The 25,070-nt window shown below is 51.4% G+C and overlaps 1 protein-coding gene and 1 long non-coding RNA gene across 12 annotated transcripts in view; one reads left to right on the top strand and one right to left on the bottom strand.

Annotated features, from left to right (window-relative positions):
• L3MBTL1 (L3MBTL histone methyl-lysine binding protein 1) overlaps positions 1-24,660 on the bottom strand; it is a 32,750-nt gene extending 8,090 nt beyond the window's left edge. For 3 of the 11 annotated variants that reach the window (XM_049100711.1, XM_049100713.1, XM_049100712.1), the window contains exons 1-18: positions 24,573-24,660; positions 18,448-18,600; positions 18,060-18,286; positions 17,596-17,737; positions 17,192-17,342; positions 16,924-17,056; positions 16,203-16,287; positions 8,906-8,994; positions 8,315-8,419; positions 7,303-7,438; positions 6,895-6,986; positions 5,840-5,991; positions 5,336-5,412; positions 4,678-4,763; positions 4,386-4,496; positions 3,760-3,874; positions 2,848-2,947; positions 2,327-2,664 (exon numbers count right to left, since the gene is read on the bottom strand). In XM_049100711.1, the coding sequence (XP_048956668.1) occupies positions 2,327-2,664; positions 2,848-2,947; positions 3,760-3,874; positions 4,386-4,496; positions 4,678-4,763; positions 5,336-5,412; positions 5,840-5,991; positions 6,895-6,986; positions 7,303-7,438; positions 8,315-8,419; positions 8,906-8,994; positions 16,203-16,287; positions 16,924-17,056; positions 17,192-17,342; positions 17,596-17,737; positions 18,060-18,286; positions 18,448-18,583 (2,275 nt within the window). In that variant the 5' untranslated portion in view covers positions 18,584-18,600; positions 24,573-24,660. Of the gene's footprint in view, positions 1-1,768; positions 1,954-2,277; positions 2,665-2,847; positions 2,948-3,759; positions 3,875-4,385; positions 4,497-4,677; positions 4,764-5,335; positions 5,413-5,839; positions 5,992-6,894; positions 6,987-7,302; positions 7,439-8,314; positions 8,420-8,905; positions 8,995-16,202; positions 16,288-16,923; positions 17,057-17,191; positions 17,343-17,595; positions 17,738-18,059; positions 18,287-18,447; positions 18,601-24,572 lie in introns of those variants that run through there. The other 8 variants (XM_049100714.1, XM_035705666.2, XM_025470106.3 and 5 more) reach the window with 7 other exon arrangements.
• On the top strand, positions 18,179-21,699 carry LOC125753574 (uncharacterized). The gene is made up of 2 exons (XR_007405706.1): positions 18,179-18,315; positions 21,569-21,699. It is a non-coding gene; the product is annotated as an uncharacterized LOC125753574 (long non-coding RNA).
• Positions 24,661-25,070: the final 410 nt, after the last annotated feature.

Below are 25,070 nucleotides of genomic sequence, written 5' to 3'. Positions count from 1 at the left end.
ATCATCATCAGGTAAGTCGTTCCTCACCCTCTCTGGGCCACAGCCTCAGTCTCTGGAAAGACTTAATTTCTCAAGTTCTCAAGATACTTCTGGAATGAACACAGAGGCAGGCGCCCTCTGGTGGTTGGAATCTGGTCCTAGAAGGGAAGCTGGCCAGGTATCCCTGGGTAGGGTAGAAGAGGTGCCCACTGCAGTCCATCCCCAGGAGTCCTCATACTGAGGGCCCAGAGGTTGGCCAAGCACCTCCTCACTCAAGCCTGAAGCTTCAGGAAGTGCATTCTGTTTCCACCAAGAGGAGTACAGAATGGCAGCAAGAGCAGGTCAGCCACAGACAGGGCTCATAATACTAGTAGGTACTGGTACTAAGCCCTTTATCTGACTTTCTCATTTAAGCCTTTGGGAGGCTTATTTGAGGTGGACATATTATCAGTGTTGCACAGATGAGCAAGTGGAGGCTTAGAGAGGGGGTCACCTGCCTAAGGTCTCACAGTCCATAAAAGGCCATCTGACTTTGGGGCTGTGCTTTTAACCATCAAGCTATATACTGTCCAGGTTGCTGAGACTATTCCTGAAGAACTGGACTAGCTTAAGTCCTGCCCACAAACTATGCAATGAACCCGGTGATCTCTCATGGTCTCTTCCAGCCCTAAGACAATGTGCATTCAACTCAACTAAGGCAAGATCCCTAGCGTTCCTGCTGTGTATCAGGCCCTATACCAGGGGCTGAAGATGTGAGGCGAATGTCACCCAGTGGAGCCTCAGTCACTGTGTCCCTCCTTGGGAGCATGCTATGGGCTCAAATGGGTTCCCCCCAAATTCATATGTTGAAGCCGTAACCCTGAAAGTCTAGCAGGAGAGATGCTTCATCTGGGCCCCACCTTGCTCACCCATTCAGTACCTCTAAATGAGACTGTAGAGTCAATCTTTGATGTGGGGGTTAGGGACACCAATACCCAATGCAAGCAAAAATCTACGTATGACTTTGACTCCCCCCAAAACTTCACTCCTAGTAGCTGCCTGTTGACTAGAAGTCTTACCAATAACATAAACAGTCAATTAACATATATTTTGTATGTTATATGGGTTATATACTGTATTCCTAGAATAAAGCTAAAGAAACTGTTACAAGAAAAGCATAAAGAAAATACACTTATGGTACTGTGCTATAAAAAATCCACACATAAGTGGACACTTGTGGTTCAAATCCCTGTTGTTCAAGGGTCACCTGTATTGGGAGACAGGGTCTTTTAATAGGTAAGTAAGTTAAAATGAGGCTGTTAGGGTGGGCTCTCATCTAATCTGGTGTCCTTACAAGAAAAGGAATGTTGGAAAAAAAAAAAAAAAAAGGAATGTTGGACATGTGTAGAGAGACAGTGGGGGTACACATGCATAGGGGGCAGACCATGTGAGGACACTGCGAGAAAGCAGCCACCTGTAAGCCAAGGTGCAAGGTCTCAGAAGAAACCAACCCTGCGGATACCTTAATCTTGGACTTTCAGGAAGTGTGAGAAAAAAAATTGCTGTGGTTAAGCCACCAAGTCTGTGGTACTTGGTTGTGGCACCCGAGCTAAGACAAAGGAGATCGAGGGGTCAACTGACATTCAGGTTAGGCGTTTCCAGTCTGTTACACCAGCACAAGTCAGACCCCAGTCTGAATCCCAGCTCTGCCCCGTACTAGGCGAGTGACCATAGGCAAGTGACTTCACCCTCTGAGTTCCCATTCCTCTTCTCTCAGAAGAATAGAAGGGTATCCACATTACAGGATACCTGTGAGGGTTGGCAACAGTGTATGGAAAGCACCAGTAACACTGCTTGGCCCATGGTAGGTGCTCAGTAAACAGTATTGCTAAGTGCTAGTATTTCAGGTACTTGACATCTGACAGAAGTATTGTTCGTGTCTTCAAATGAGACTGAGACTCGGAGATATTAAGTGACTTGCTTAAGGTCACACAGCTGAAAAAAAAAAAAAAAAAAAAAAGGTCACACAGCTGAAAAATGAAAGCCAAGGCCTCCCTTCCAGGAGGCCAAGAATTGAGAGGAGCAGAGCTGGGGGGCACCCTCCTGCCGCAGAGCGGACAGCCCAAGCCCAAAGAGGCTCCATGTCTCCCGCAGGCTCACGACAGGGTCTCAGTGAAGTGGGACTGGAATCTGAGGTGGCTCCTGTGCTGTTGCCACTGCTCTATGTTCTACATATATGAAAAGAAGAGGCAGCCTCCCTTCTGACTGCCTCTCTGGGTCCCCCCAGTGACTCAATTCCACCAATTACTAAGCACTCACTGTGAACACTTGGTGGAGGGCACAGGATAGTAGATGAGTCAGGACTTACTGGGGAAATCTTCTTGTGGGATCTTCCGATACTTTGGAGGGCGTCCAATCCTGGAGAGAGAGGGACCGGGTCCGTGGCAGGGAATCAGTGCCTGGCCTGGCCCAAGAGGACACGAGGCCCTGCACCCTTGCCCTCCGCACCGGCCATGATGGCGAGGCTTCTTCCTTAGGGAGAAGCCCGAGAGGTTCCTCTTACGGGCCGAGGCCTCTGCGTCCGATAACTCCGCCTTCAGCCGACTCTGGTTCCTCTCAGCCAGCGGGCAGCCCGAGAGGCAATGGTGAGCTGTGAACTTGCCTGTGACATGGCCAGAGCCATCACAACCAGGAGTCGGGCACTTCCTAGGAAGAGGAAGAAGAAGAAGGCTTAAATTGGGCTGAATCTGCTTGTTCCCGATGGAGAACAAGCCCCATTCGGAGAGTGTGTTTTTGGGAAGCCTGACTGGCAGCACTCTGGAGCTGTGAAAGAGCATCCTGCACCCCCAGCAATGCCCAAGGGTCTCTCAGCAGGAGCCCTTCACTCACCGGTGGTGAAAGCTGTACTTGGAGGTCCTCGTCTGTGGCAGGCTTCGATAGCTGAGAGGGGGACAGCCCCCGGGCGAGGCAGAGCTGGGCTCTCTGGGTCCTGGGGGAGCAGGAAGGAGAGTTAGCATAGGGTCCTGGGTCAGGGTTTGAGGGGCGGGGTTGAGGGCAGGGAAGGTCAGTCGGTACTAGAAGCTAGCTCCCCAGCTAAAGGGGCCCTCACCTAGGCTGTGATAGTCATTTCTGGCTCCTGTGTATCTGCCCCTCTCTGGGGAATAAGGGCTTGGCTCTCATACCCTTTGCTGAAACCCCAGGCCGCCCTCTGTCTCTGAGAGGAAAACCCTCAGGGAGAAGATCAACTCAGAGTCGGTGTGGGCACAGCTGTAGCTTAGAAGCCTCATCAGCCACAAGTACGTTACTCTGTCTGCCTCCCTGTTTCTTTCTCTGGTAACTTTCTTTAGGCCTGACTCATGTTTGGAGAATAATCAAGAAGGATCAACACCCCATGTGACTTGGAGCTGAGTGGTCCAATGACCTGACTTCCCATCCCACCTCCAGGGACCAGGATTTTTTACTTAAGGGAACCCTGTTTCCTTAGCAAACATATTGTCTGCTCTGTGTAACTCTGCTAGATGCTGAGAGAACTCCCTCCCAGGCACATGCTAAGTGAGCCTACCCTTGCACATCTCAGCACTCTGAACCCAACAACTGGGGTAGCCAGAAGCACAGGTCAGTGTAGCAGAGAGCACTGAGGCAGGGGGATGGGGGATCCCAGAGCTCACGGTGGGCACTAGAGCCCACCTGTGCATGACAGTCAGAATTCCCTGGGCAAGCTAGAGGGGTGGGATGGTACGAACTCATGGGGCAGGGTCGGACATCAGTAGGGAAGGGTCAGAGTGCCCTAAGGGTACACACGGAGAGGAGGCTGCAGGGGATGCCCTGTCTTGGAGCACCAGCCTGCAGGGTGGATGTCTGGGTGGTCGGCGTCAATCCAGAAGTCATAGGCATGACTCCAGCCATCAAAGTGGAGCTGGGGAGGAAAGGTTGTTGGAGGTCAGGTGTTCCTCATGGAGCCCAGCTCAGCCAGGAGGTCCTCCAGACTCCAAGAGGCTCTCCCTATCCCTGGGGCCTGTCAGAAGCAACCTCCTGGACTGGAAGAACCAACACGCCAGCCTCATAATAATCCGCCTAAGCCACCATATTTTCTGAGAGCTTCACTCATTTAAGTTACTGGCATCTCCCATCAGTCCATGCACAGGACAAGGGTCATTAGGCCTATTTGATAGGCTCAGAGAGGAGAAATGACTGGTCCAAGCCCACAAAGATAAGTCACAGATGAGGCTAGAGCAAGACCCAAGATCTTCAGCTCCAAGTGCAGACCTTTCTTCCCTACAACCTGCAGCGAGTGTAGACTTCTCTTCCTTACAACCTTGGGCCTCCCTTATTTCTGGCTTATGCCATGCCCTTGACCTCTATCCAGTCTACAGAACTCGCTCCCAAACAGCCTGTCCACTCCCCCTGCCCAAGGGGCCCGGAGCCACCTTTATGCGATGGTCCTCCACATCCTCCACGCTGGCCACACGAATGAGGGCTGGGTTCCTGCGGTCCACGGCCTCCAGTTTCATGTTGACCAGGAAGCTGTGTGGGGGTCGCTGCAGGAGGACAGCAGCCTTCAGGCCAAGGCCCAGCTCAGTAGAACTGGGGCCCCAAGAAGAGAGCTCAAGTGCTGTGCCTCAGAAACTGTGGCCTGCCAAAGCGGGAGCACTCCATTTGGCCGGCTGAATGCTCCATGCCTTCCCAGAGGTCAGCTCTGGGAGCAGAGAGCTGACTCACCACCTTGAAGGCCCAGGTGGGCACAGCAGAGGCCCCAGTTTCCTCCAGGTATTTTTCCCAACAGAAGCTATCAGGGTCCGGGTAGTCTGGAGGAAAGGATGAGAACAATGTCTAGGCACCCCGGCACACTAGGGGAGCGCTCTCTGTCCCCAGACAGGATTGGGAGCCTGGAGAATCCCCAACCAGCACCACCAGAGCCAGCTGCTGGCAGAGGCACCTGAGGTGGAGGGGTGCTAGCCAGAGCCAAGCACATCACCCCCACACAGTTCACAGGGCTGTCTAGGAAGCCTGCCCCCATTCCCCTTCTTGGCCCTGCTACTCCAGCCCCAGCCCCAACCCCAGCCCCATCTGAAACAACTCTATATGGGCCGCTGTAACTCTCCAAAAGGAAAGGACAGGCTTTCTTTGCTTTGGACTCCTCCTGTGCTGAGTAGGGGTCCTTTAACTTTCTTCCTTTATACCTCAACACAGTCCTGGGTTGACAGGTCTCTCCTAACATCAAAGGTTCCTCAACTCCCAAGCCAAGATGAGGCTCTAGGACACATCTGTCCCCTTACCCAGATCCTAAGGACCCAGCTAACAAGGTAGTGGTAAGAGAAGGGAAGAGGGGCTGTGGGGCCAGGCCCAGGGAAGGGCATGTTGTCAGGTGCAGGGTCACCTTGTGGAGGGGTGAGGGGCTTTCCTTGCTTCTGGCACCAGCCCACCGGGTGGATGTAAGGGCTGCTGGGATCACACCTGAAACCAAGAACACTTCACTGTCTCGAGTGACACTGAGGACTATGACCGCATGGCTTCAGTGCCCACCCTCATTCTACTGCTTAGTGATTGCTACACAGACAGCTGATTAAAAAAAAAAAGTCAGAAAATAGCAGCATTAGCTAGACTCTAGGACTACCATAGTATCTGAGGGAAAATCATGAATCACGGGGGTCTGCTCGTCCTAATCCTAACCTTGGTACTTTTAGATGAAACATTTAATATTACATTGTGTTTCTTATGATACAGAGCAAAGCAACAGGACAGTCAGCAATGCCCTGGAGCAATTATCAACATCAGGACCAGGAAGGGGCTCCGTAGTGCCTGAGGTCTGAAAGTACTGCCTCCCGCTCCTGCCACCTCCTCTCCCCCTCAACCCCAGGCCAAGTCTGGGCCCATACACTACCAGTAGTCGTAAGTATCATCCCAGTTGTCAAAGTGCACCAGGAAGCGGCTGTCCACCACGTCTGTCACGCTGGCCACACAGACGAGGGATGGGTTCATGCGGTCAACAGCTTCCAGTTTCATGCCCACCTGGAAACCCAGGGGTGGAGGATTCTGGGGGCAAGAAGAGGGGCTGCCATGACCAGGCCCAGGCTGGCTAGCACTAACCCAGAACCCACTGGCACAGGAAGGAGTGGGTTCTCTAGAAAACATGCCTGTGGTGGGGGAGTCGAGCGGGGAGGATAGGGGAGAAAGAGGGTCTCTCCAGGACAGTGTCACAACACCCAACCCTGAGCCACTTGGGAACTTGTGACCTCCAAGGTGTGCTCAGAAGACACCTCACTGTGGTGGAAAATGAGTGACAAGTAAGAAGCTACACATTCACCCAGAGAGCCTCTCCTCCCCAGACAAGCCTGGCCTAGTGTACACTGAGGTAGCTGGGTTGATGGTGGGGCACTGGGGAAGGAGGAGCTGCCGTGAGGCGGCGAGAGGGGAGGAAGAGTGTCTGTCAGGCAAGAGCTTCAAAAGCTGTCACCGTTCATGACCTTGACTACGAAATGGAGAGGGTATGATCATCACCATTTTATAAAATAATTTGCCCAAGACCACAGTGCTAGTCAATGGTCAGGGTTTACACAGTTTGACTTAGAAGTCTGCATTTCCTGTCCCATGGGCAGATGGAACACCAGAATGCCACCAGCCACCTGGGAAGCTGTAGGTATGGTCCCTGGGGCCAGACGTCGGAGGGCGAGTAGGTGCCTCTGTTGGCACAGCATGGTGATGGTGGGCCAGGGACTCACAGGGGGTGCTCTGTGATAGGGTGGCGGGGAAAACTGGGAGGAACCTATAACCAGCTCCCCTCTGGCCCTTGGCCTGCCCAGAACGCCCCTCGCCTTTGGGATAAGAGATCAAAACAAAGCTGAGAGCTCTGATAGGTGATCTCTCTTCTGATGAGTCAGCCTGGCCAGCCACAGGGCTTCTGTCCTAGAAGGTGGGTGTCCACTCAGGGGCACTCACATGGCTCTGGCTCACAAACAGGTGCTTGGGGGCGGCCTGAGCTCTTGTGCTGCGCAGATACTGGCTCCAGCTGAACTCCTCCTCCTTGTAACCTAGGCCCCTCAGGGGGGAAGAAGAGAGTGCCGTGCAGACAGAGGCTGGACCATGGCCAGGACACCCCACACTGAGGAAGGCCCAAGGACCTCCCAACCCTCAAGAACCTGCCCAGGGAAACCTTGCAGAGGTGGGACCTAACTTTGGTAGACACTCAAAGGGCAAGGGCAAAGCAAAAGCCCTGGGGCCTAGTCATAGTGGGATTCAATGAAGAGAGGCTAGTCATGGAATGGGGAATAGGGAAGGGGACCCATGGGTAGGAAGGGAAGATCTTAGGGCTCGCTGCCTCACTTGAGCCACCCAGCTAGGCCTTACCTTTGGGGGGCTGCAGTTTGTGTCCAGTCTTCTCAAACCAGCCAGCGGGGTGAATGTCAGGGGAGTTGGCATTGATCCAGAAGTCATGACACTCAGAATACCCATCAAAGTGCAGACGTAGACGGTAGCCACACACCTAACCCCACGACAGGGGAATCACAGGGACTCTGATGCCAGCACACACCTACCCACTCCCTTTCCCCCACCTCTCCTGGCCCAGCACGGTGGTCTCAAGGGTCCTGAATGCTAGCAGGTTCCCTAACCCACCACTCTTCCCCCATCCTGCACCTGGCTCCATGCTCTCCCATCCTGCGCTGGGGACAGATCACATACTCCTGAGCCCTGAGTTCTGGGTCAGAACCCCATGGGCACCTACCAAGGATCAGACCTGGTCAGGGCCCCTGAGGACCTTTCCTTCTGCTACCATCTCTCAAGGCGCTCTACTCACACACTGCTCTGACCTCACCAAGCTGATGGCAGCTCCCTGAACTTGGTGCCTTGTTCCATGCCCCTGTACTTTTCTGCTTCTGCTTGGAATTCCCTACTTATCCACAACTTATCCCTCAAGACTTGGCAGGAGGCCTTTCCTCTAGAAGCTCCTCCTGCATCCTTGGTGCTGCTCTGCTCACACCTCTCCTCCTGCCCCCTCTCACCCCCCACCATGGAATGTCACTGATGTGTTTATCGCGCTGATTCTCACAGTGAGCCCCTAGGGGACAAGACCTTGGGTGGACACACACACCATCATCCCTGCCCTCAGGATCTCTCCTCCTCAGACTCCCTCAGCACTGAAGGATACGCCATTCCATAATGTCATCATGCCCAATACTTTGGTTTGAGTTCCTTTTTTTTTAGCTTTCTGTGTGTCTCACCATAACCCCCTACAGACTATGCACTTCCTGAGGGCAGGGCAGTGTCTCCCTCATCTAAGCCAGGCCCTCCGGCCCCCAGCCGTCCCCATTAGTCTACCAAGAGAGACAGTGCCGGGATGTGGGTGCACGCCTCAGCTCACCTCGGCCACGGTGAGGATGAAGTACATGGACGGGTGTTGAGGGTCGATGCCTTCCAACTTCATGCCCGGTCTGAAGCCATTCTTATTATGAGTGACTGCCTGGTACTGTCAACGCACAGATTGGAGAGGACCCAGCCTCCATCCAGCCTTATCCTTGCCTGGTGAGCTTGGGGTGAAGGAGCTGCCTTTAGGCCCCACCCGCCTGGTATGACCGAAGGGGTCACTTATTTGGGGATCTTTAGTGGAGGGATCCAGAACAGGACAGACTAGCTCCCAGGTCCTCTGAAAAATGTGGGCTAAGTCAGGGCTGGACTTAGGGCTCCCTCTCACCCAAGTCACGGGAAGATCAGCGTACAGAACGGAGTAGAAGGTACCAGGACTCACAACTCCCACCTCTTTACTTCCTCCTATCCTGAAAGCCTCTCAGAGTGGGCCCTTTTCTCTCTGGGACCCTAACCAGCCTCTCCCTCTTCCATTCTGCCAGGGTTTTGAGGGATATCAGACACACAATACACCAGAAGGCCTGAGTGTGGCGCTGAGTTCCTGGACTGGGTATACAAGCTCTTCCCAGGTAGAAATTATCCGACTCACGTCCTGGAAGAGGCTGACAGGGGCAGTGACAGCCTTCTGCTCCTCGAGGTAGGACTCCCATGACCAGCCTTCCTTCTTCTCCCCTGATGCTGTGGACAGGAGACAGACAGACTGACCCCAGGACTGCTCCTGATAGACTATTCTTCTCAGTGTCCCCTGACTCAACTCTACCTTACCTCCAAAACAAACCTTTGTCTATGATTGCATGCTGCCCCCGGACGCTCCCAGCCAAGATGGCACCAGACACAGGGGTTCTGACCTCCAGCGAGCCTCAGTCTCCAGTGAGGCCGCAGCAAATCCTGTCTACCCCACCCTCATCCCCAGGCCACTGTCAGCAAAATTTGTAGAGCGCATAACTGAGGTCACAAAATCTCAGCCACAGAGGGATCCTGTTCTCTGACAAAGCTGAATGACAAGTCCTGAGCCAGAGGACTTAATTGCAGTGCCAACCAAGCTCACGGGAGAGAAGAGGAAAAGAGAAATGAAAGAGAAAACATGGGAGGAGGAAGAAATGGAGGAGCAAGATCACAAAGAAATTAGAAACTCTTGTTTTTCAATTTTTATTCCTCTGAACACAGAGAGACATGAATATCTGTATGTGTGCCCAGCATGCCCACAGAATAGAGATGGATTCTATGGCCCTCCCAGACACACACACACACACACACACACATACACACACACACGTGTGCACACACTACAGTCAGGGCCTACAGCCCTGGGAGTCTCCAGGTCCTGGGGAAGGGGAGACCAATTCCCCTGCAGGAACTTCAGCTTAGCTGTGATGGAGACCTGGCCTCCAGCACTGAAGAGAATCATCCTTTAAAAACTAGAATACCTGGCAACATGTAAGGTTAGGCTCATAAGGTCAGCCTGAGCAGCCACAGATAATAAAGAGGCAACTTCTTGCAAAAGTCAATTCATATCCCTTGGGTAAACAGCTCCAGCTTCTTCTAGTAATTTCTATGCCTCAATTTTGTCATCTGCAGTATGCAGACAACTTCATCTACCAGAAAGTCATTGGGAGGAGTAAATGAGATGCTGTGAGTAAAAGATCCTCACACAATGCAAAGTACTGGTCTTGTGTTTCTGGTCTTTCTAGAGCTCTAACCAAGCCTGTCTTATCTGGAGTCTTCCTCAGCCATGCTGTGGCTCACTCAGCTACTGCCCTAGATCATTCAGATGTGGAGTGATCTGTCATTCAGGAAGACGCTTTTTTCTTTGGTTGGAACCTAAGTGGCTAGAAGCATCTTCCTAGGAGCTGCCTAAGTTCCCTGGTCACTGTACTGAGAGCCTCCAGAGCCCAATCATCTGACCCGGCTGGGCCAAAGCAAGGATTTTCTTCATTCACTTATCAACCAAGCCATCAGACTCTCTCAGAAACTTACACTGACACACCAACCTACACCACATGACTTCCCACTATCCTCTCTCCTGAGTGAAACCTGCATCCGAGCCACGTGGCTGAGTCTACTACAAAGAAAGGTTGCCTTTTTCTAATTGGGTCTACTCAGAAAGGGCACCTTTTTACAGTATGTCCCAAGGTACAGTATAGTCTCCCTGTGGACTGATCCTTTTTTTTTTTTTAAAGATTTTATTTATTTATGAGAGAGAGAGAGAGGGAGAGAGAGGCAGAGAACAGAGGCACAGGGAGAAGCAGGCTCTATGCAGGGAACCTAATGTGGGACCCGATCCCGGGACTCCAGGATCACGCCCTGAGCCGAAGACAGACGCTCAACCACTGAGCCACCCAAGGGTTCCCCTGATCCTCTCTTGACTTCCAGAAGTGTTCCTTTGCTTATTCCTGCTTCCTTAGACTAGAAGCTCTTGGCTAGCACTTTCTTCAGCTAGCTCAAGCTGTCCCAAACCAAACTTGTAACTTTTCCACCAAAGCTTGTGGCCTTCTCGGATAGTCTATTTCAGTCTCTGGTACCAGCATCTATTCAACCAGCCACATAGGCCAGGAATTTGGGAGGGATCCTTTATGTCTCATTTTTCACCCCTAGGATCCTTCAGTCCCTGAGTCCTGCTGACCCCAACTTCTAGCTGGCTCTTGAATCTATCCCCACCTCTCCATGCTCACTGTTCATTTTGCTTTGGGCCTGGTCCAAGAGCCTCTGGACTGAACTCTCTGCCTCAGATTCAGTCTATTACCAGAATAGCTCTAAAATAAAACTGGCTTATTTCTTTGCTTTAAAGTCTAGGATGGCTTCTGATTTACAATAAAAAAATACAAAAACTCAAACACCTTTCTGCAGCATACAAAGCTCTCCATGAACTAGCCTAATCATGCATTTCCATGACCCTGTGTGCTTCTGTGCCTTTGCACATTCTAAACCCTCTGCTTCAGAGATCCTGCCCCCACCCTGTCCCATCCTCCTATCCTCTTTCATCCTTCAAGACCCAGCTCTGGCACCTAGCACAAGGTTTTACACAGAAAGATGACCACCAAATGTTAAATAAATGACTAGAAGGATGGATATATGCATGCATGGATGTATGGATGCTTGGATGCATGGATGTGTGGGTGCATGCATAGATGGAATGTCACCACATCTACTCCATGAAGCCTTCCTCGGCTACATGAGGCAGAGTTTGTTCCGTGACAGTCCTTTGCACCTACATACCTTAAACAGAACACTTACTCTACCATTGCATAATAACTACCTGTTCATATATCTCCCTGACACCAGACTGTGAGCTCTCTAAAGGCTAGTATTGTGTTTTGCTTGTCTGAACTCTTATTTTTTTTTTAAAGATTTTATTTATTCATGAGAGACACAGAGAGAGACGCAGAGACACAGGCAGAGGGAGAAACAGGCTCCACGAAGGGGGCCCGATACGGGAATCGATCCCATGATTCCGGGATCACAACCTAAGCCAAAGGCAGACGCTCAACCACTGGGCCACCCAGGCGTCCCTGAACTCTTAGATCTCAATAAAGCTGGAAAGAAAAGAAACAGAGAAAGCACACATAGTAACAAGAGAAATAAAAAAGAGGATATCTACATATCCCACAGACTTTAAAAAGATAAGGGGAGTATTATGAACAACTTTACATCCTTCTGATACATTTCCTTCTTAATCACCCAGTTCATGCCTACGTCTGCACACCAGTGAAACTGTTCTCTTGAGACCCCAGGGCCACAGTCCAATGACTCATTCCTCAACTCTCTTGATCTCCATGTGCTACAACTCCCCTTCCAGCTGAGCTCTCTTAGCTGGATTTTCCTCCTCTTCTCTTGTTGGCAGTGATTCTTCTTTCCCTCCCCTAAACCCAGCTACTCAGTGGTGAATCCCTGGAATGACAGTCATTCCCTCCCATTTTCTCTTTTACTGTTCACTCTCTTAGGAAGTTCCTTCAGAAAAAAAAAAAAAAAAAAAAGGAAGTTCCTTCAGCATTGCTTCAGTCATTTAGGTAGAGATAATCTGCAAATTATTGGTTCTAGTCAGACTTTTCACTACAAGGTCAGAAAATGGAGAGCAGAAAATGTAAAGAGAAGAGCAGAATGCCATGGTTAGGGAATAACCAATCACAAACAGTCAGCAGGGTGCCAGCCATGTGCTGGGTCCTTTCCTACAGATATATGTCTGTCTTCACCTCTTCCACAGCATGGCTAGCCAATTCATAATTAGTTCATTTTAAAACAGAAAACTTAATCAAGAGACCGCTATTTGTGTTCAACATATACCTTATATGGATCCATGCCTGGGAACACCAAACTCACGAGGCTGGGCTCCATAATGCTATGGTCTACTCTTTACCTGGCCTTCAGTTTCTAGTAAGTATAAATGGACCTTTCTGAAAACCTAACAGAAGCCATGGACCATCTCCCCAGGAAAATAAACAGTTCACAGAATTTTGAATGTAAATTTAGATTAGGGACCTTGATTAAGAAGGCATTTATAAGGGATCCCTGGGTGGCACGGTAGTTTAGCGCCTGCCTTTGGCCCAGGGCGTGATCCTGGAGACCCGGGATCGAATCCCACGTTGGGTTCCGGTGCATGGAGCCTGCTTCTCCCTCTGCCTGTGCCTCTGCCTCTCTCTCTCTCTCTCTCTCTGTGACTATCATAAATAAATAAAAATTAAAAAAAGAAGGAATTTATAAGAGATATACTGATTAATGACTTATATTGAATCACACACACATTGAATCACAACAATTTGCTGCCCAATTCCATATGGCACTCCTCATATTTTAATATAAAATGTGTTTCTCATATATAATTAAAAATGGCACGGCTCTGAATAAATATTTTTCCAAAGAAAATACATAAATGGCCAATAAGCACATGAAAAGATGCTCAACATCATTAGCCATCAGGGAAATACAAATCAACAACCATAATGAGGGCCACCTGGGTAGCTCAGGAGTTAAGCATCTGCCTTTAGTTCTTTAGTTTAGGTCACAATCCCAGGGTCCTGGGATTGAGTCCCACACCAGGTTCCCCACAGAAGAAAAAAGTGGAAGCAACCCATACACCCACTGATTGATAAATAAAGTGTGATACATCCATACAATGCAATATCATTCAGCAATAAAAAGGAATGAGGTACTGATGCATGCTACAATGTGGATAAACCTTGAAAATGCTGTGCTAGGGCAGCCCTGGTGGCCCAGCGGTTTGGCGCTGCCTTCAGCCCAGGGCCTGATCCTGGAGACCCAGGATCAAGTCCCACGTCGGGCTCCCTGTGTGGAGCCTGCTTCTCCCTCTGCCTGTCTCTGCCTCTCTCTCATGAATAAATAAATAAAATCTTTAAAAAAAAATAAATAAAATGCTGTGCTAAGTGAAAGAAGCCAGTCACACATGGCCATGTATTATCTGATCCCATTTATGTGAAATATTCAAAATAGGCAAATCCATATCCACAAAAAATAAACCTGGGGTTGCCTAGGACTACAGGAAGATGGGTGGTCTGGAGGGAATAGGTACAGGGTTTCTTTTTGGAATGATGGAAATGTTTTAAAATTAATTGTGGTGATGGCTGCACAATTCTGTGAATACACTAAAAACCACTGAATCCTACAAGTCAAATGGGTGAATTACATGGTATATCACTTACAATTCCATAAAGCTGTTAAAAAACTGTACTTTGTAAAGATATGTAAGAATTACTAACTGCAAAAAATGGATAAAGTGGACATGATCAAAATGAAAACATTTTTCTCCTTAAAAAACACCATTTACAAAGGAAAAAGCAAGCCATAGACTAGGGGAAAATATTTGTAACACATACAACTAACAAAGGACTTATATGCAGAATATACAAAGAATTAACAATAAGAAGATAAACAACCCAATTAAGAATGGGTAAAAATGAAAAAAAAAAAAAAAGAATGGGTAAAATGTGGGGTGCCTGGGTGGCTCAGTTGGTTAAGCATCTGACTCTTGAATTCAGCTCAGGTCATGATCTCAGGGTCATAAGATCGAGCCCTGTATTGGGCTCTGCCCAATCTAAAGCAGGAAGTCTGCTTTAGATTCTTTCTGGCCTTCTCCCTCTGCCCCTCCCACTCTCTAAAATAAATAAATAAATCTTAAAAATAAAAAGAGAGAGAGAGAGAATGGGCAAAAATCTATGTCTAAGGTAACTATAGGGAGGCAGAACAGGATGCTTGGAGGACTGCTCTGAATCTGAAAAGGCTCTAACAAGTTGACCCTGAAGAATGCCACCACAGATACCTGATGTGGATGTGGGCAGAATGAGAGGTGACACAAGAATATCAGAATTGCTATTAATGACTAAATATATTGTGAAGACTTTTACCATGGTAAGAAAATTAATCCTCACACAAAGCGGTCATTGAAAAGACAAAGCAGATACATACGAGAGAGAGAGAGAGAGAGAGAGAGAGAGAGAGAGAGAGAGAGAGGGGCTGAGTACATACGTGAGTTATACAGCTCTAACTCTTTTTTTTTTTTTTTTTTGGAACAGCTCTAACTCTCAAACTATTGGAACATTCCATCAGAACTAGATATGTCCTCCCTTACAACATGAACCCAGTAGCTAGCCATCCAACTGCCAAACAGAGTATAACATAAACTATAAACACAGGTTTTCCACACAGAGGACACTAAAGCAACCGTGCTACCTCCATCCCTCATGCTAGATTCTTCTGCCAAAAGACCCCAAAAACAAGTGGAAAAAAAATTAGCCATAAATGCAAATTTCTGTCAACTGATAGAGTATCTTCCCTTGAAAAAAGGAAAAAAGACAAAAGGGGGAAATATCCAGAAACCAATGCCACACCTATGTTCACAGTTGAGATGGCAAAAGGTATGAATCAAAAGATAATTGTGTACTGGTCAACAGGACCCAGCTAAAAGAATGATGGTTCATGAATCTATTTCCCTAAGTAAGACAAAGCAGTTGAGTGGTTAGACACTGTCTCCTATGAGAGCTATACTTTTGCTTCTGATGTGAGAGCCTTGGGTGAGAGACAGTAATGAAAATCTGGTTTGGTTGTGATGAGCAAAATTTCTAACAGGCACTACAGAGTTTGAAGCCCAGGACACAGACTGGGTTCCTCTGGCTGGTACTGGATCCATCAAGGCAGAATGTCCTAGGAACTCACCTCACCCTCTGGCTCTCTCTAAGATTCTTGCAACTGAACCATGGTCCGAGAGGAATTACCAACATGCAACTCATGCATTCATGTACTGATCAAACATTTGAGAGTCTATTCAACACTAGTCGCTGAGCTAAGCACCATGGATGCAATGATTAATAAAATAAATTGTTTTGAGGGAGGAAGATAGACATTCAACAAGCTGTTATAGAGTACCTAGATGATTACAAGTGTGATAAACGTTACTTAGCAATAGTTGACTAGAATCGAGAAGGCCTGAGGGCCAGAGCTGACTATTGAATGGCCTCTGTTCCCTTTCTTAGAACCAAAAGGCCAGAATGGGGCCTCAAATAGCAAGGTCAGTCCAATGACCAGTACAAACTTGCTCATACCACCAAAGGGAAGCAATGCCATGTGCTACCAAAAACTGTTTTAATCTTTGGATTCTGAACCTGAGAGTGAGGCCTATTCACAACTGGATAACAGAGGATAAACAAATACATGATATATTTCCCCCAAATACACATATGCTAACGCATAAACCAGAAACATTGTCTCTCTCTCATTTTCTCTCGCTCACACGCAAATTTATACTCATCTATATATGTACCATCACATACATGACCCTTACTCCCAGCCTCACACCTCCAAAAGTGTATACACACATCACATCAACATACACACACACACACACACACACACACACACATACACAGAGGCCACCATACCAGGCTGGCTGTTGTTCCACTCCTCACTTTCTGGGGTGCTAGCAGTCGGTTGTCCCTCTGGATCCTTTCCTTCTTCTTGCTTCTCCTGTAGGAAGGTGAGCCCTGATTCGTGTCCTCATGGGTTGAGGTGAAGCCTCAGACTTTATTCCAGGCCCCTGCCTGGCTGTTTGGTCACATGGTGTACTGTCCCAACCAAGTGGAATTCCTTCTAGGCTACCAGCAGGAACACAGCTCCAGCAGACAACCTCCTACCACGTGGGTGCAAACTCACATGAGCATACAGCCCCTAGTTACATGGTCTGACTGTAATCCTCCTCATTCCTCAGACCTGCTGTGTGTTGATTTTACTTGCCCACTGGAACTTTCATGCTCTGCCTCTTCCAGCTTCTCTGCAACAGTCTCTGCCTCTGGCCTCGTGACTGGATCCAGTGATGGAGCTTTCCATCTGCCTACACATCTACTTGGGTACTGGTTTATGTGAATGTGATTTAGCCCTGACACTAGACAGAGATGGGAGCCCCAGAAAAGCAAAAGGGTGATTTAATCATTTTCCTCTAACCAAGTACAGGACCTGGATCAAAACGGGACCCTAAAATACGATGACTGACTCATCATGTATCTCCTCTTGCCTGGCCCTACCACCTGGATTAATGGAGAGGACAGTGGGCATTGGCATGTAGCCTCTAGCCTCCCCTTCCCCTCCCCACTGCCCTCTTCCTACCAGGGCCTCAGGCTCTGACTCCTCCTCTGATGGGCTGTGGTATTCCCTGCGCTTCCTCTTCTTCATGGGTTTGAGAAGCTCAGAAGTGCTGGTGCAGGAGTTCTGGCCTGAGGAGTTCTCCACGATGACTGACCTGAGGGACAGAAGGCCTGAGAGAAAGAACCTCCCACCCTGCACCACCCAGTCCCTCTCCTGAGCCCTGAGCAGGAATGGTGAATGCCCCCCCACCCCAAGGCAGAGCAAGCAGGGTTGCAATCCGCCCCCTCACCGCTCTTGGAACAGCTGGGGGCAGTCATCTTTGGAGGAAGCAGGATCTGGACCTGCACTTTGCTGAGGTCCACACTCCTGGCACTGACAGGTGCCATCCTCTTCCGGGGGGTTCTGCGGAGGGTCTTCTGGAGGATCCTGGGGGAGGTCCGCTGTGGGGGCCAGAGGGGCCTCAGGCCTCGCAGCCACACAGCCGCGCCCAGGCTCCGCCCCCCTCGGGCTCCCCTGGACGGGCGCCCCCACGGCCTTCTCCCCTCAGGACAGTCCCGGGGTGGACCTGCAGAACCCAGGCCAGCCACCCCATCCTCCCCTCCCCAACACGCCCCCCGCCCGTGAAGACCCCCCAGGGAGCTCCGGCCCGCCGCACCCGGGCAGGGCCCCAGCCTGGGGCCTGGAGGGTCCTACCCGGCGGCTGGGTGCCCGCATCGCCACCTCCCGCCGGGGCCTCGCGGTCTTCACAGTCGGCCACACCTTCCGGCCGCAGCTCGGGGCTCGGGGGCTGCTCCGCTCCCACCATGTTCAGCGGCGCGTACTCGCTTATCCGGAACTGGAGCGTGGGAGGGTCTGAGGCCGGGACTCCCGCCCCCTCCGGCCCGCCTCCGAGCGGCAGGGTCCCCGCCCGCCGCCTCACCCCGCAGGGCTCGGCTCGCGGTGCCTCGCGCAGGCCGCGCCCCCAGCAGCCCGCCAGGCTCCGAGCGCCTCCACGCAAGACACGCGGCTCGAGTCCCTCACCCGGAGCCGCCCCCGGGGGCCTCCTCGCGGGCGCCCCCCCGCCCCGCCCCCGGCCCCGCCCCCCGCCGCGAGCCCCGCCCCGGCCCCGCCCCCCCCGCCGCGAGCCCCGCCCCCCGCCAATCCCCGCAGACACCGACCCGCAGGCCGCTCCCAGGAGGCGGGGCCGTGGCCTCGGTCCACTCCAGGAGCCGCACGGTGGCGGCGCTGGCGCTGGCCGCAGGCTCCGCGCTCAACTGCGGCAGAACGGTGGCCGTGACAGGTAGGCTGCCGGCCACGCGCTCCGGGGCGCCCACATGGATCGGCTCCCGCGGAAAACAGGAAACATCCAGGGCACTGCTGGGCAGACCAAGGGTGGCTGAGCCGGCTGCGAACAAATAGACAGACATGGCACAGGTGAGCCTCGTGGCCCCGCCCCATGCATGTGTGTAGGCAGGTGAAAGTACGTCCTTCCCGGGATCCACACCCGCTCAGGCAGGTAGGTATGGGGATGCTCCCCCCACCCCGGGGGCCCCTGGCTTGGCCCACCTGGGATGATGAAGGCGGTAGCCGGCAGGTGAGAGCCGGAACCTGGGCTGTCTCTGGCCACCAGGTGCACGTTGACCTCTCCTGTGGAGGGCCCCTTCAGTGTCCTCAGCATCTCCATTTCAGCATTCCCCTCCATCCTGGTAGGCCTACAAGCTGAACACAACCCCCACGATGATCAAGGAGGAAGGGGGCTTTGAGGAGGAGCTGGTCACCCTCATGCTGGCAACCTGCAGAGGAAACCCTCAGCCCTAAGGAAAGCAGGGTGTCTTAGGAGAATAACATGAAGTCTGGCTCCTGGCTGTAACCAGGTCACCCAGGCAAGGGCTCTTGCCAGGCCCTGCATCTCCCCCAGACTCTGGAAGATGGGCATGGGTGAGGGTGCTCTGTAAACTGTGATATACAGAACTGACTCTGGGAGTACGTCTCAGGTCAAGGTTCCATCTGGCTAGCAGTCATGGCATAGCCCAGGCTAAGTCCAAATTCCTCTCTTCTGAACCCCTACCCCAGCTCCACGAGAATCAATCTCTTCTTCCTGTGGGGGTTTAGAGCCCTCAAGTATCAGGTCGGGTTCTCTCTCACTCGTAAGGTCCATTTTCCTGGGAGGTGATCCTCTCCGATCACATTCTTTTGTTTGAGAACCCAGGTAGTGCATGACTTTAGTATAATAAAGCAAGGGCAAAAGAGGTATTGAGCAAGTAAATACATGGGGAGAAAAAGAACTAATGACATAACAAGTATAGTTAATATTTATCATTTACTTAACTCCCTAAATGTATTGGCCACTGTCCTAATGCCTTACCAGCACTGTCCAGGAGAATTTTCTGTAATGATGGGAATGTCTCATGCCTACATTGCCCAACAGAGTAGCCACTAGCCACATGTGGTTACTGAAAAGTGGCTGGTGTAAAAGAGCTGAATTTTTCAATCTTAAATTTAAATAGTCATGGTGCCCATAGTCACTGTATTGGACGGTAAAACTTAACATATATTAAAATTGGCCTGTCGGCTGCATCTTCTTTTTTTTTTAATTTTTATTTATTTATGATAGTCACACACAGAGAGAGAGAGGGGCAGAGACACAGGCAGAGGGAGAAGCAGGCTCCATGCACCGGGAGCCGGATGTGGGATTCGATCCTGGGTCTCCAGGATCGCGCCCTGGGCCAAAGGCAGGCGCTAAACCACTGCGCCACCCAGGGATCCCTGCATCTTCAAAACACATCTCAAAGTCTGACTTCTGTCCAGCTCCTTGCTGCCATGCTAGTCCCAACTGCCATCAGCTCTCCTTGGACTTCAGAAACCACCTCCTACCTCATCAACCTTCTTCCTCTTTTGCCCCCGCCCCCAGTCTACTCTGGTAAGAGAAAGCTTAAAAAATGTAAACCAAATCACATAATTTCCCTATCTAGATTCTTTCATAGCTGTCCACTGCCCTTGTCAAAGTGCTTTACCCTATAGAATCTGATCCCTGGGGCAGCCCGGTGGCTTAGCGGTTTAGCACCTGCCTTTGGCCCAGGCGGGGATCCTGGAGACCCGAGATCGAGTCCCATGTCAGGTTCCCTGCATGGAGCCTGCTTCTCCCTCTGCCTGTGTCTCTGTGTCTGTCTCATAAATAAATAAGTAAAATCTTAAAAAAAAAAAAAAAAGAAGAATCTGTCCCCTGTCTTCCTCTTGGACTCCATTCTCCACCACTCTTCCTCTGTTCTCCACCCCCAACAAATACTAGTTTCCTTCTACTGATTAACAAACATATTCCCACCTCAGAGCCCTTGATCCTTGTTCCTCCCTCTGCTTAGAATGCTCCTCCCCAAGCTCTGGCCTGGCTGTCCACTTCTAATCCTCCACACCCCGGCTCAGTGGTCACCTCAGAAGAGGCCTTTCCTGGCCAGTCAGTTTAAAGCAGCACACCCTTCACCCACTCCACCACTGCTTATCCTACTACTGTGTTGATTTCCTTTGCATCCTTCATTATAACCAATAACAATCTTCATTTACTTAATAGAGTTTGATTGGTCATCCCCATTGAAATGGAAGTTCCATGAAGGCAAAGATTGTATCTGTCTTGTTCACTGCTATTCACTCAGTATTTGTTGGGCACACAGCAGGTGCTAAATAAATGTGTTGGATTTCAGTAATTTCAACTTAATAAAAAGCTCTGTATGTGTGATTGATACCTGGTTGCTTTAAGGTGTTAGCAATACTTGAAAATGGCTTCTGGCATACAGGTTAAAGGAAAACATGGCCTCTGCTCAAGACAGACTTAGGACAGTGTGAATCTCAGCTCCAGCACTTAACACCTCTGATGCTGAGTAAGTAGCTTACTCGACGTGAGCCTCAGTTTCCTTGTGTGTAAAATAAATGCAGTAATGATATCTACCTCAAAGCGTTCTGGTGAAGATCACATGGGAAAAACATGTGGTCTTGATAGCAGCAGGCCTTCAACAAACACCAATCTACTCCCGTTTAACAGAAATTCCAGGGGGTTTGGTAGCTTCCGGTGGGTAACGATAAAGTGGAAGCTGCTTGTTGGCAAAGTCGGCTTGGACAGGTTGCTATCTCTCCAACCCCCCTCCCTCCTGCTGGTCTTTCTTGTGCACATTTATTTTCCAGCTTTTCCTCCCTAAAATACAGAGTCCATCCTCTATATTATATATAATCAGGCAGGCAAAGGCTAAGTAGAAAACCTGATTAATGAAGGCAACACTCAAACCAAGGTGTTTCTCGTTAAAATTTTATAAAATAGAATTCCCTGAATTTCAATTCTAATTATTTTGCTTTGTTGACGTACTGACGTAAGTAACTGATGTACCACTTTAAGTTCTTTTAAATAGCCAATCTTTTTTTTTTTAAGATTTTTTATTTATTTATTCATGAGAGACACGCAGAGAGAGAGGCAGAGACACAGGCGGAGGGAGAAGCAGGCTCCTCACAGGGATCCTGATGTGGGACTAGATCCCTAAACTGGGATCATGCCCTGAGCCAAAGGCAGACGCCCAACCACTGAGCCACCCAGGCATCCCAGAATCAATCTCTTTATTCAAAACCTTGGCAGTCACTAAGAGTGAGTGTGTGGTTACTCCTGGAAGAACTCTGTTCCTGTTTCAAAACCTCTCTCATGTTTCAGGTGTGTCCAGGAAGGCTGGCTGAGGGGACTGCCCTGCTGTGCAAGTCTGTTGCTCTTGTTTCAGCAAACACTGGAGGGCCAACGAGGTGTCAGCTCCATTCTGTGCTCTGGGAATACAGTCTCAAACAAGACAGAGTGCTCTCGTGAAGCAAATATTGGAGAAATAAGGGGTAACGTTGGGCTGGAGATGTAAATTTGAGAGCCATCGTGTAAAGCTGGCTTTTAAATCCACAGAACTGAGTATAAAGAAAAAGGCAGGAGCTTTGGAGCTCACCAAGATTTATAGGTTGGGAAGAGGAAGATCTGGTAAAAGAGCCTGCTGTCAGGTCGGAGGGGATCCAGAAGAGTCTGAGCTTCTGGAGGACACATGACGGAAGTTTTCAGGACAGTGGGACTGCTCAATGGTGTGAAATGCCACTGACAGATCAAGTCAGGTGAGGGCTGAGAGCTGACCACTGGGGCAATAAGGAGGTCCTTAGAAACCCTAACAGGAGCCACTTCTGAGGAGCTGTGGATACAAAAAAAAAAAAAAAAAAAAACCGATCCGAGTAGGTTCTAGAGACAGATCATGGATTAGCTCAGTATTTGTTGGGCACCTGCTATGTGCTAGGTACTATTCTAGGCAATGCAGATTTGTCAGTGAACAAAACAAATACCTCTGCCACAGACTCTATGTTCTAGCAGGGGAAACTGACAAAAAGGATTGCTCCTCGTAGAGAATGGGAGGAAGGGAAGTGGAAACGATGGGATGAGCAACTCTCTCAAGGAGTTGTGCTGTGAAGGAGGAGAGCATGGAACTGGGGGACATGTTTGGAGAGTGATGTGGCCTCACATCACTGGAAGGGGTGTGGGTGTTTGTTGGTTTGTTTTTAAATAGGAGATGGTACAGCAAGTTTTTACCTGATGAAAATGAGCCTGTGGAGAGGAAAAAAACGGACAGTGCAGGGGGAAGAGAATAATTCTAGAAGACAAGTCCTTGAATATGCAGGAGGAAAGAGGATCCAGTGCATCTGTGATGTTGGGACCCAACACATGTACTTGCGGGCTTCTGACTAGCAGCACCTACTGTTTCTGTGCTCTTCCTCCCCAGCTAGACCATGCATTCTTCTGAGGCCTATAACTGCTTTCTCTGTGATTTGAATTCACTCTTCCTCTCCTGCTGCCTCCCCTTGTGTTTCCAGCTCAAGCAGCATTTTGATAAACATTGTCTCACTTGGTACACACACAGTGGCACAACCATTCTCAAATGGCTCCCAGGCCTAAGCCAGGTCCCAGGAATCCATCCACTCCTATCCCTACAACCTGGTCACACCCTCAGAAACCCACTAATGTGTCCTCTGCGTATATTGTTCCTTTCCACATCCCATAGGTCTGCAAAAATCCTAATCATCCTCCGAGATCCGCCTTGAGTGACACCTCTTCTTTGAAGCCTTCCCAGAATCCACCCCACCAAAGTTAATCATCCCCTGGGCTGTGCTCCACTCCACCACAGTCTAACTATGCATTAACTTGTCTGTCTCCCCCATGAGACCGAACAAAGCAGTTGATGTGCAAAAAGCCTGACAGAGAGGCTGCACTCAACAAATCGTCACCGTCACCAAATGAATGAATCAGAGAGCTGGGAGTAAAAAGTAGTCAACAAAATAAGAAACGATGGTTTTGAATCCATAAAAGGTCTAGCCATTCTTGCCTTTGGGATTAAAATACGATCTCCCCTGGCTGTGCTGCTCAGAGGCTAGGCGAGGAGGGGATAAAGTGGGACATCTCTGCTGCCCTGAAGGTTGTCAGCTTCCCTGGGAACTGCCCTCAGCCAGGGGAGCTGCCTCGCCCAAGTGCCCTCTCCTGGAAGCAGCCATCCTGTCAGACTAGTTGATAAGGGGAATAAAGGCCTCGCCCCCCTGGCCTCAATTTGGTGTATCTCAGCAGGGCCCTGTCGCCTCCAGAGCTTCCCTTGGGACTGGCTGAGGCCTCTGTTGGGACTACACTGGCTGTCCCAACCTCTGCCAACCACATTGCCATCTTCGCTGTCCTACAGGTGATATTCCCAAGGGCACTCCAGTAAACCTGCGCCCACATCTCCCTCTGGGAGTCTGGTTCCAGGGAACCTGACCTAAAACAGCCATTGGGTCCCGGGCCCAGCGCGGCTGTCGGGCACATAGCACTTGCTCAGTAAATATTTGTTGAATGAGCGTGTCCCCGTTTATCTTCCCGTCGTCTCTCCGCTAAGGTTCCTCCCAGCTGCTTGCGGTTCAAGGCCTCGAATACAGCAGACGCTCACCCAAAGCCCTGGCTCTCGGTGTCGGGGGTGGGGGGCTGGCGCCCCGGCACCTCCCCGCCCCGAGCGCACCCCAACACACGCAGACGCCCAGCGCCACGGAGCGCCACAAACTTGGGGCCTGCCCCCCGCGGCGGCGGCCGGGCGGCGGGAGCGGGCGGGCCGGCTCCGGGGTCGGCGCCCTCCGGGGACCAGCACCCAGGGCGGCGGGCGCGGCGCCCACGGGCCCGTCGGCTCCGCGCAACGGTTACTTTTTAAAAAACCCAAAATGGCGGAATTCTTTTTATTCTTTCTCTTTGTGGCAAAATAGTAATAATCCCATTTCCCGTTACAAAAATCGGAAATCAACGCTAGGAAAAAGAAAGTTTGCCAAATGACCCATTTCCCAAGAAACCCCGAAGCCCGCCCTCTACACCCTCCGTCGTATTAATGAAAAACTCTTAATTGACTGCATTTCGCTACCAGCAGAGCCGCCGCCTCCCCCGCCCGCGGTCGCCCCCGCAGCCCCCGCCCCCCGCCCGCGCCCCTCCGCGGACCCCCTCCGCCCCGCTCCCCGCGCCCCCTCCCCAGCCCGCGCCCCCCGCCGGCGGCGCTCGCCACGGGCCGCGCACCGGGCACCGCGCACCGGGCACCAGGCACGGGCGGCGGGCGGGCGGCGGGCGGCGGGCGGCGGGCGGCGGGCGGGCGGCCTTCCGCACCCCGGGCCGATCCCCGCCGCGGACTCCCTACCTGCGAGGCCCGCCCGCGGCCGCCCGGCGCCGAGCTGCCTCCCGAGCCCCGAGCCCCGCGCGCCGCGCGCCTGCGCGCACAGGGGGCGGGCCCGTCTCCCTGCAGGACGCGGGGCGCCGAGCGCGCGCCGAGCCGGGTCGCGGGGCGCGGGCCGGGCCGCGGGGGCCCGGGGGCTTCTCCCCCTGCAGCCGGGCCGCTGCGCGGGCGAGGCGGGTGGAGATGCATCCACGGCCTGCAGCGCGCAGCGGGGCGCGGGACCCGCCGAGCCGGAGGGAGCGCCCGCTGGGCCCCCGCTGCGTGCTCAGTGACAAAAGAGGGGGCCGCGCTCCCGCACGCACAGCGGCCGGGTCGCCTTCCCGCGGCGCCGCCACACCCCCCGCCCCCCGAGAAGGGGCTCCGATCCCGACCCCACCAGGCGTAAGGGGCAGCATTAGCCGCGCCTGCGTTTAGACGACCCTAGGGCACGGCTGCTGGGGTGACCCGGACATCACCGTATCC

Source organism: Canis lupus, chromosome 24 (genome assembly GCF_003254725.2).
Source record: "Canis lupus dingo isolate Sandy chromosome 24, ASM325472v2, whole genome shotgun sequence".
Classification (NCBI taxonomy): domain Eukaryota; kingdom Metazoa; phylum Chordata; class Mammalia; order Carnivora; family Canidae; genus Canis; species Canis lupus.
This window is presented reverse-complemented; position numbering and strand designations above follow the sequence as displayed.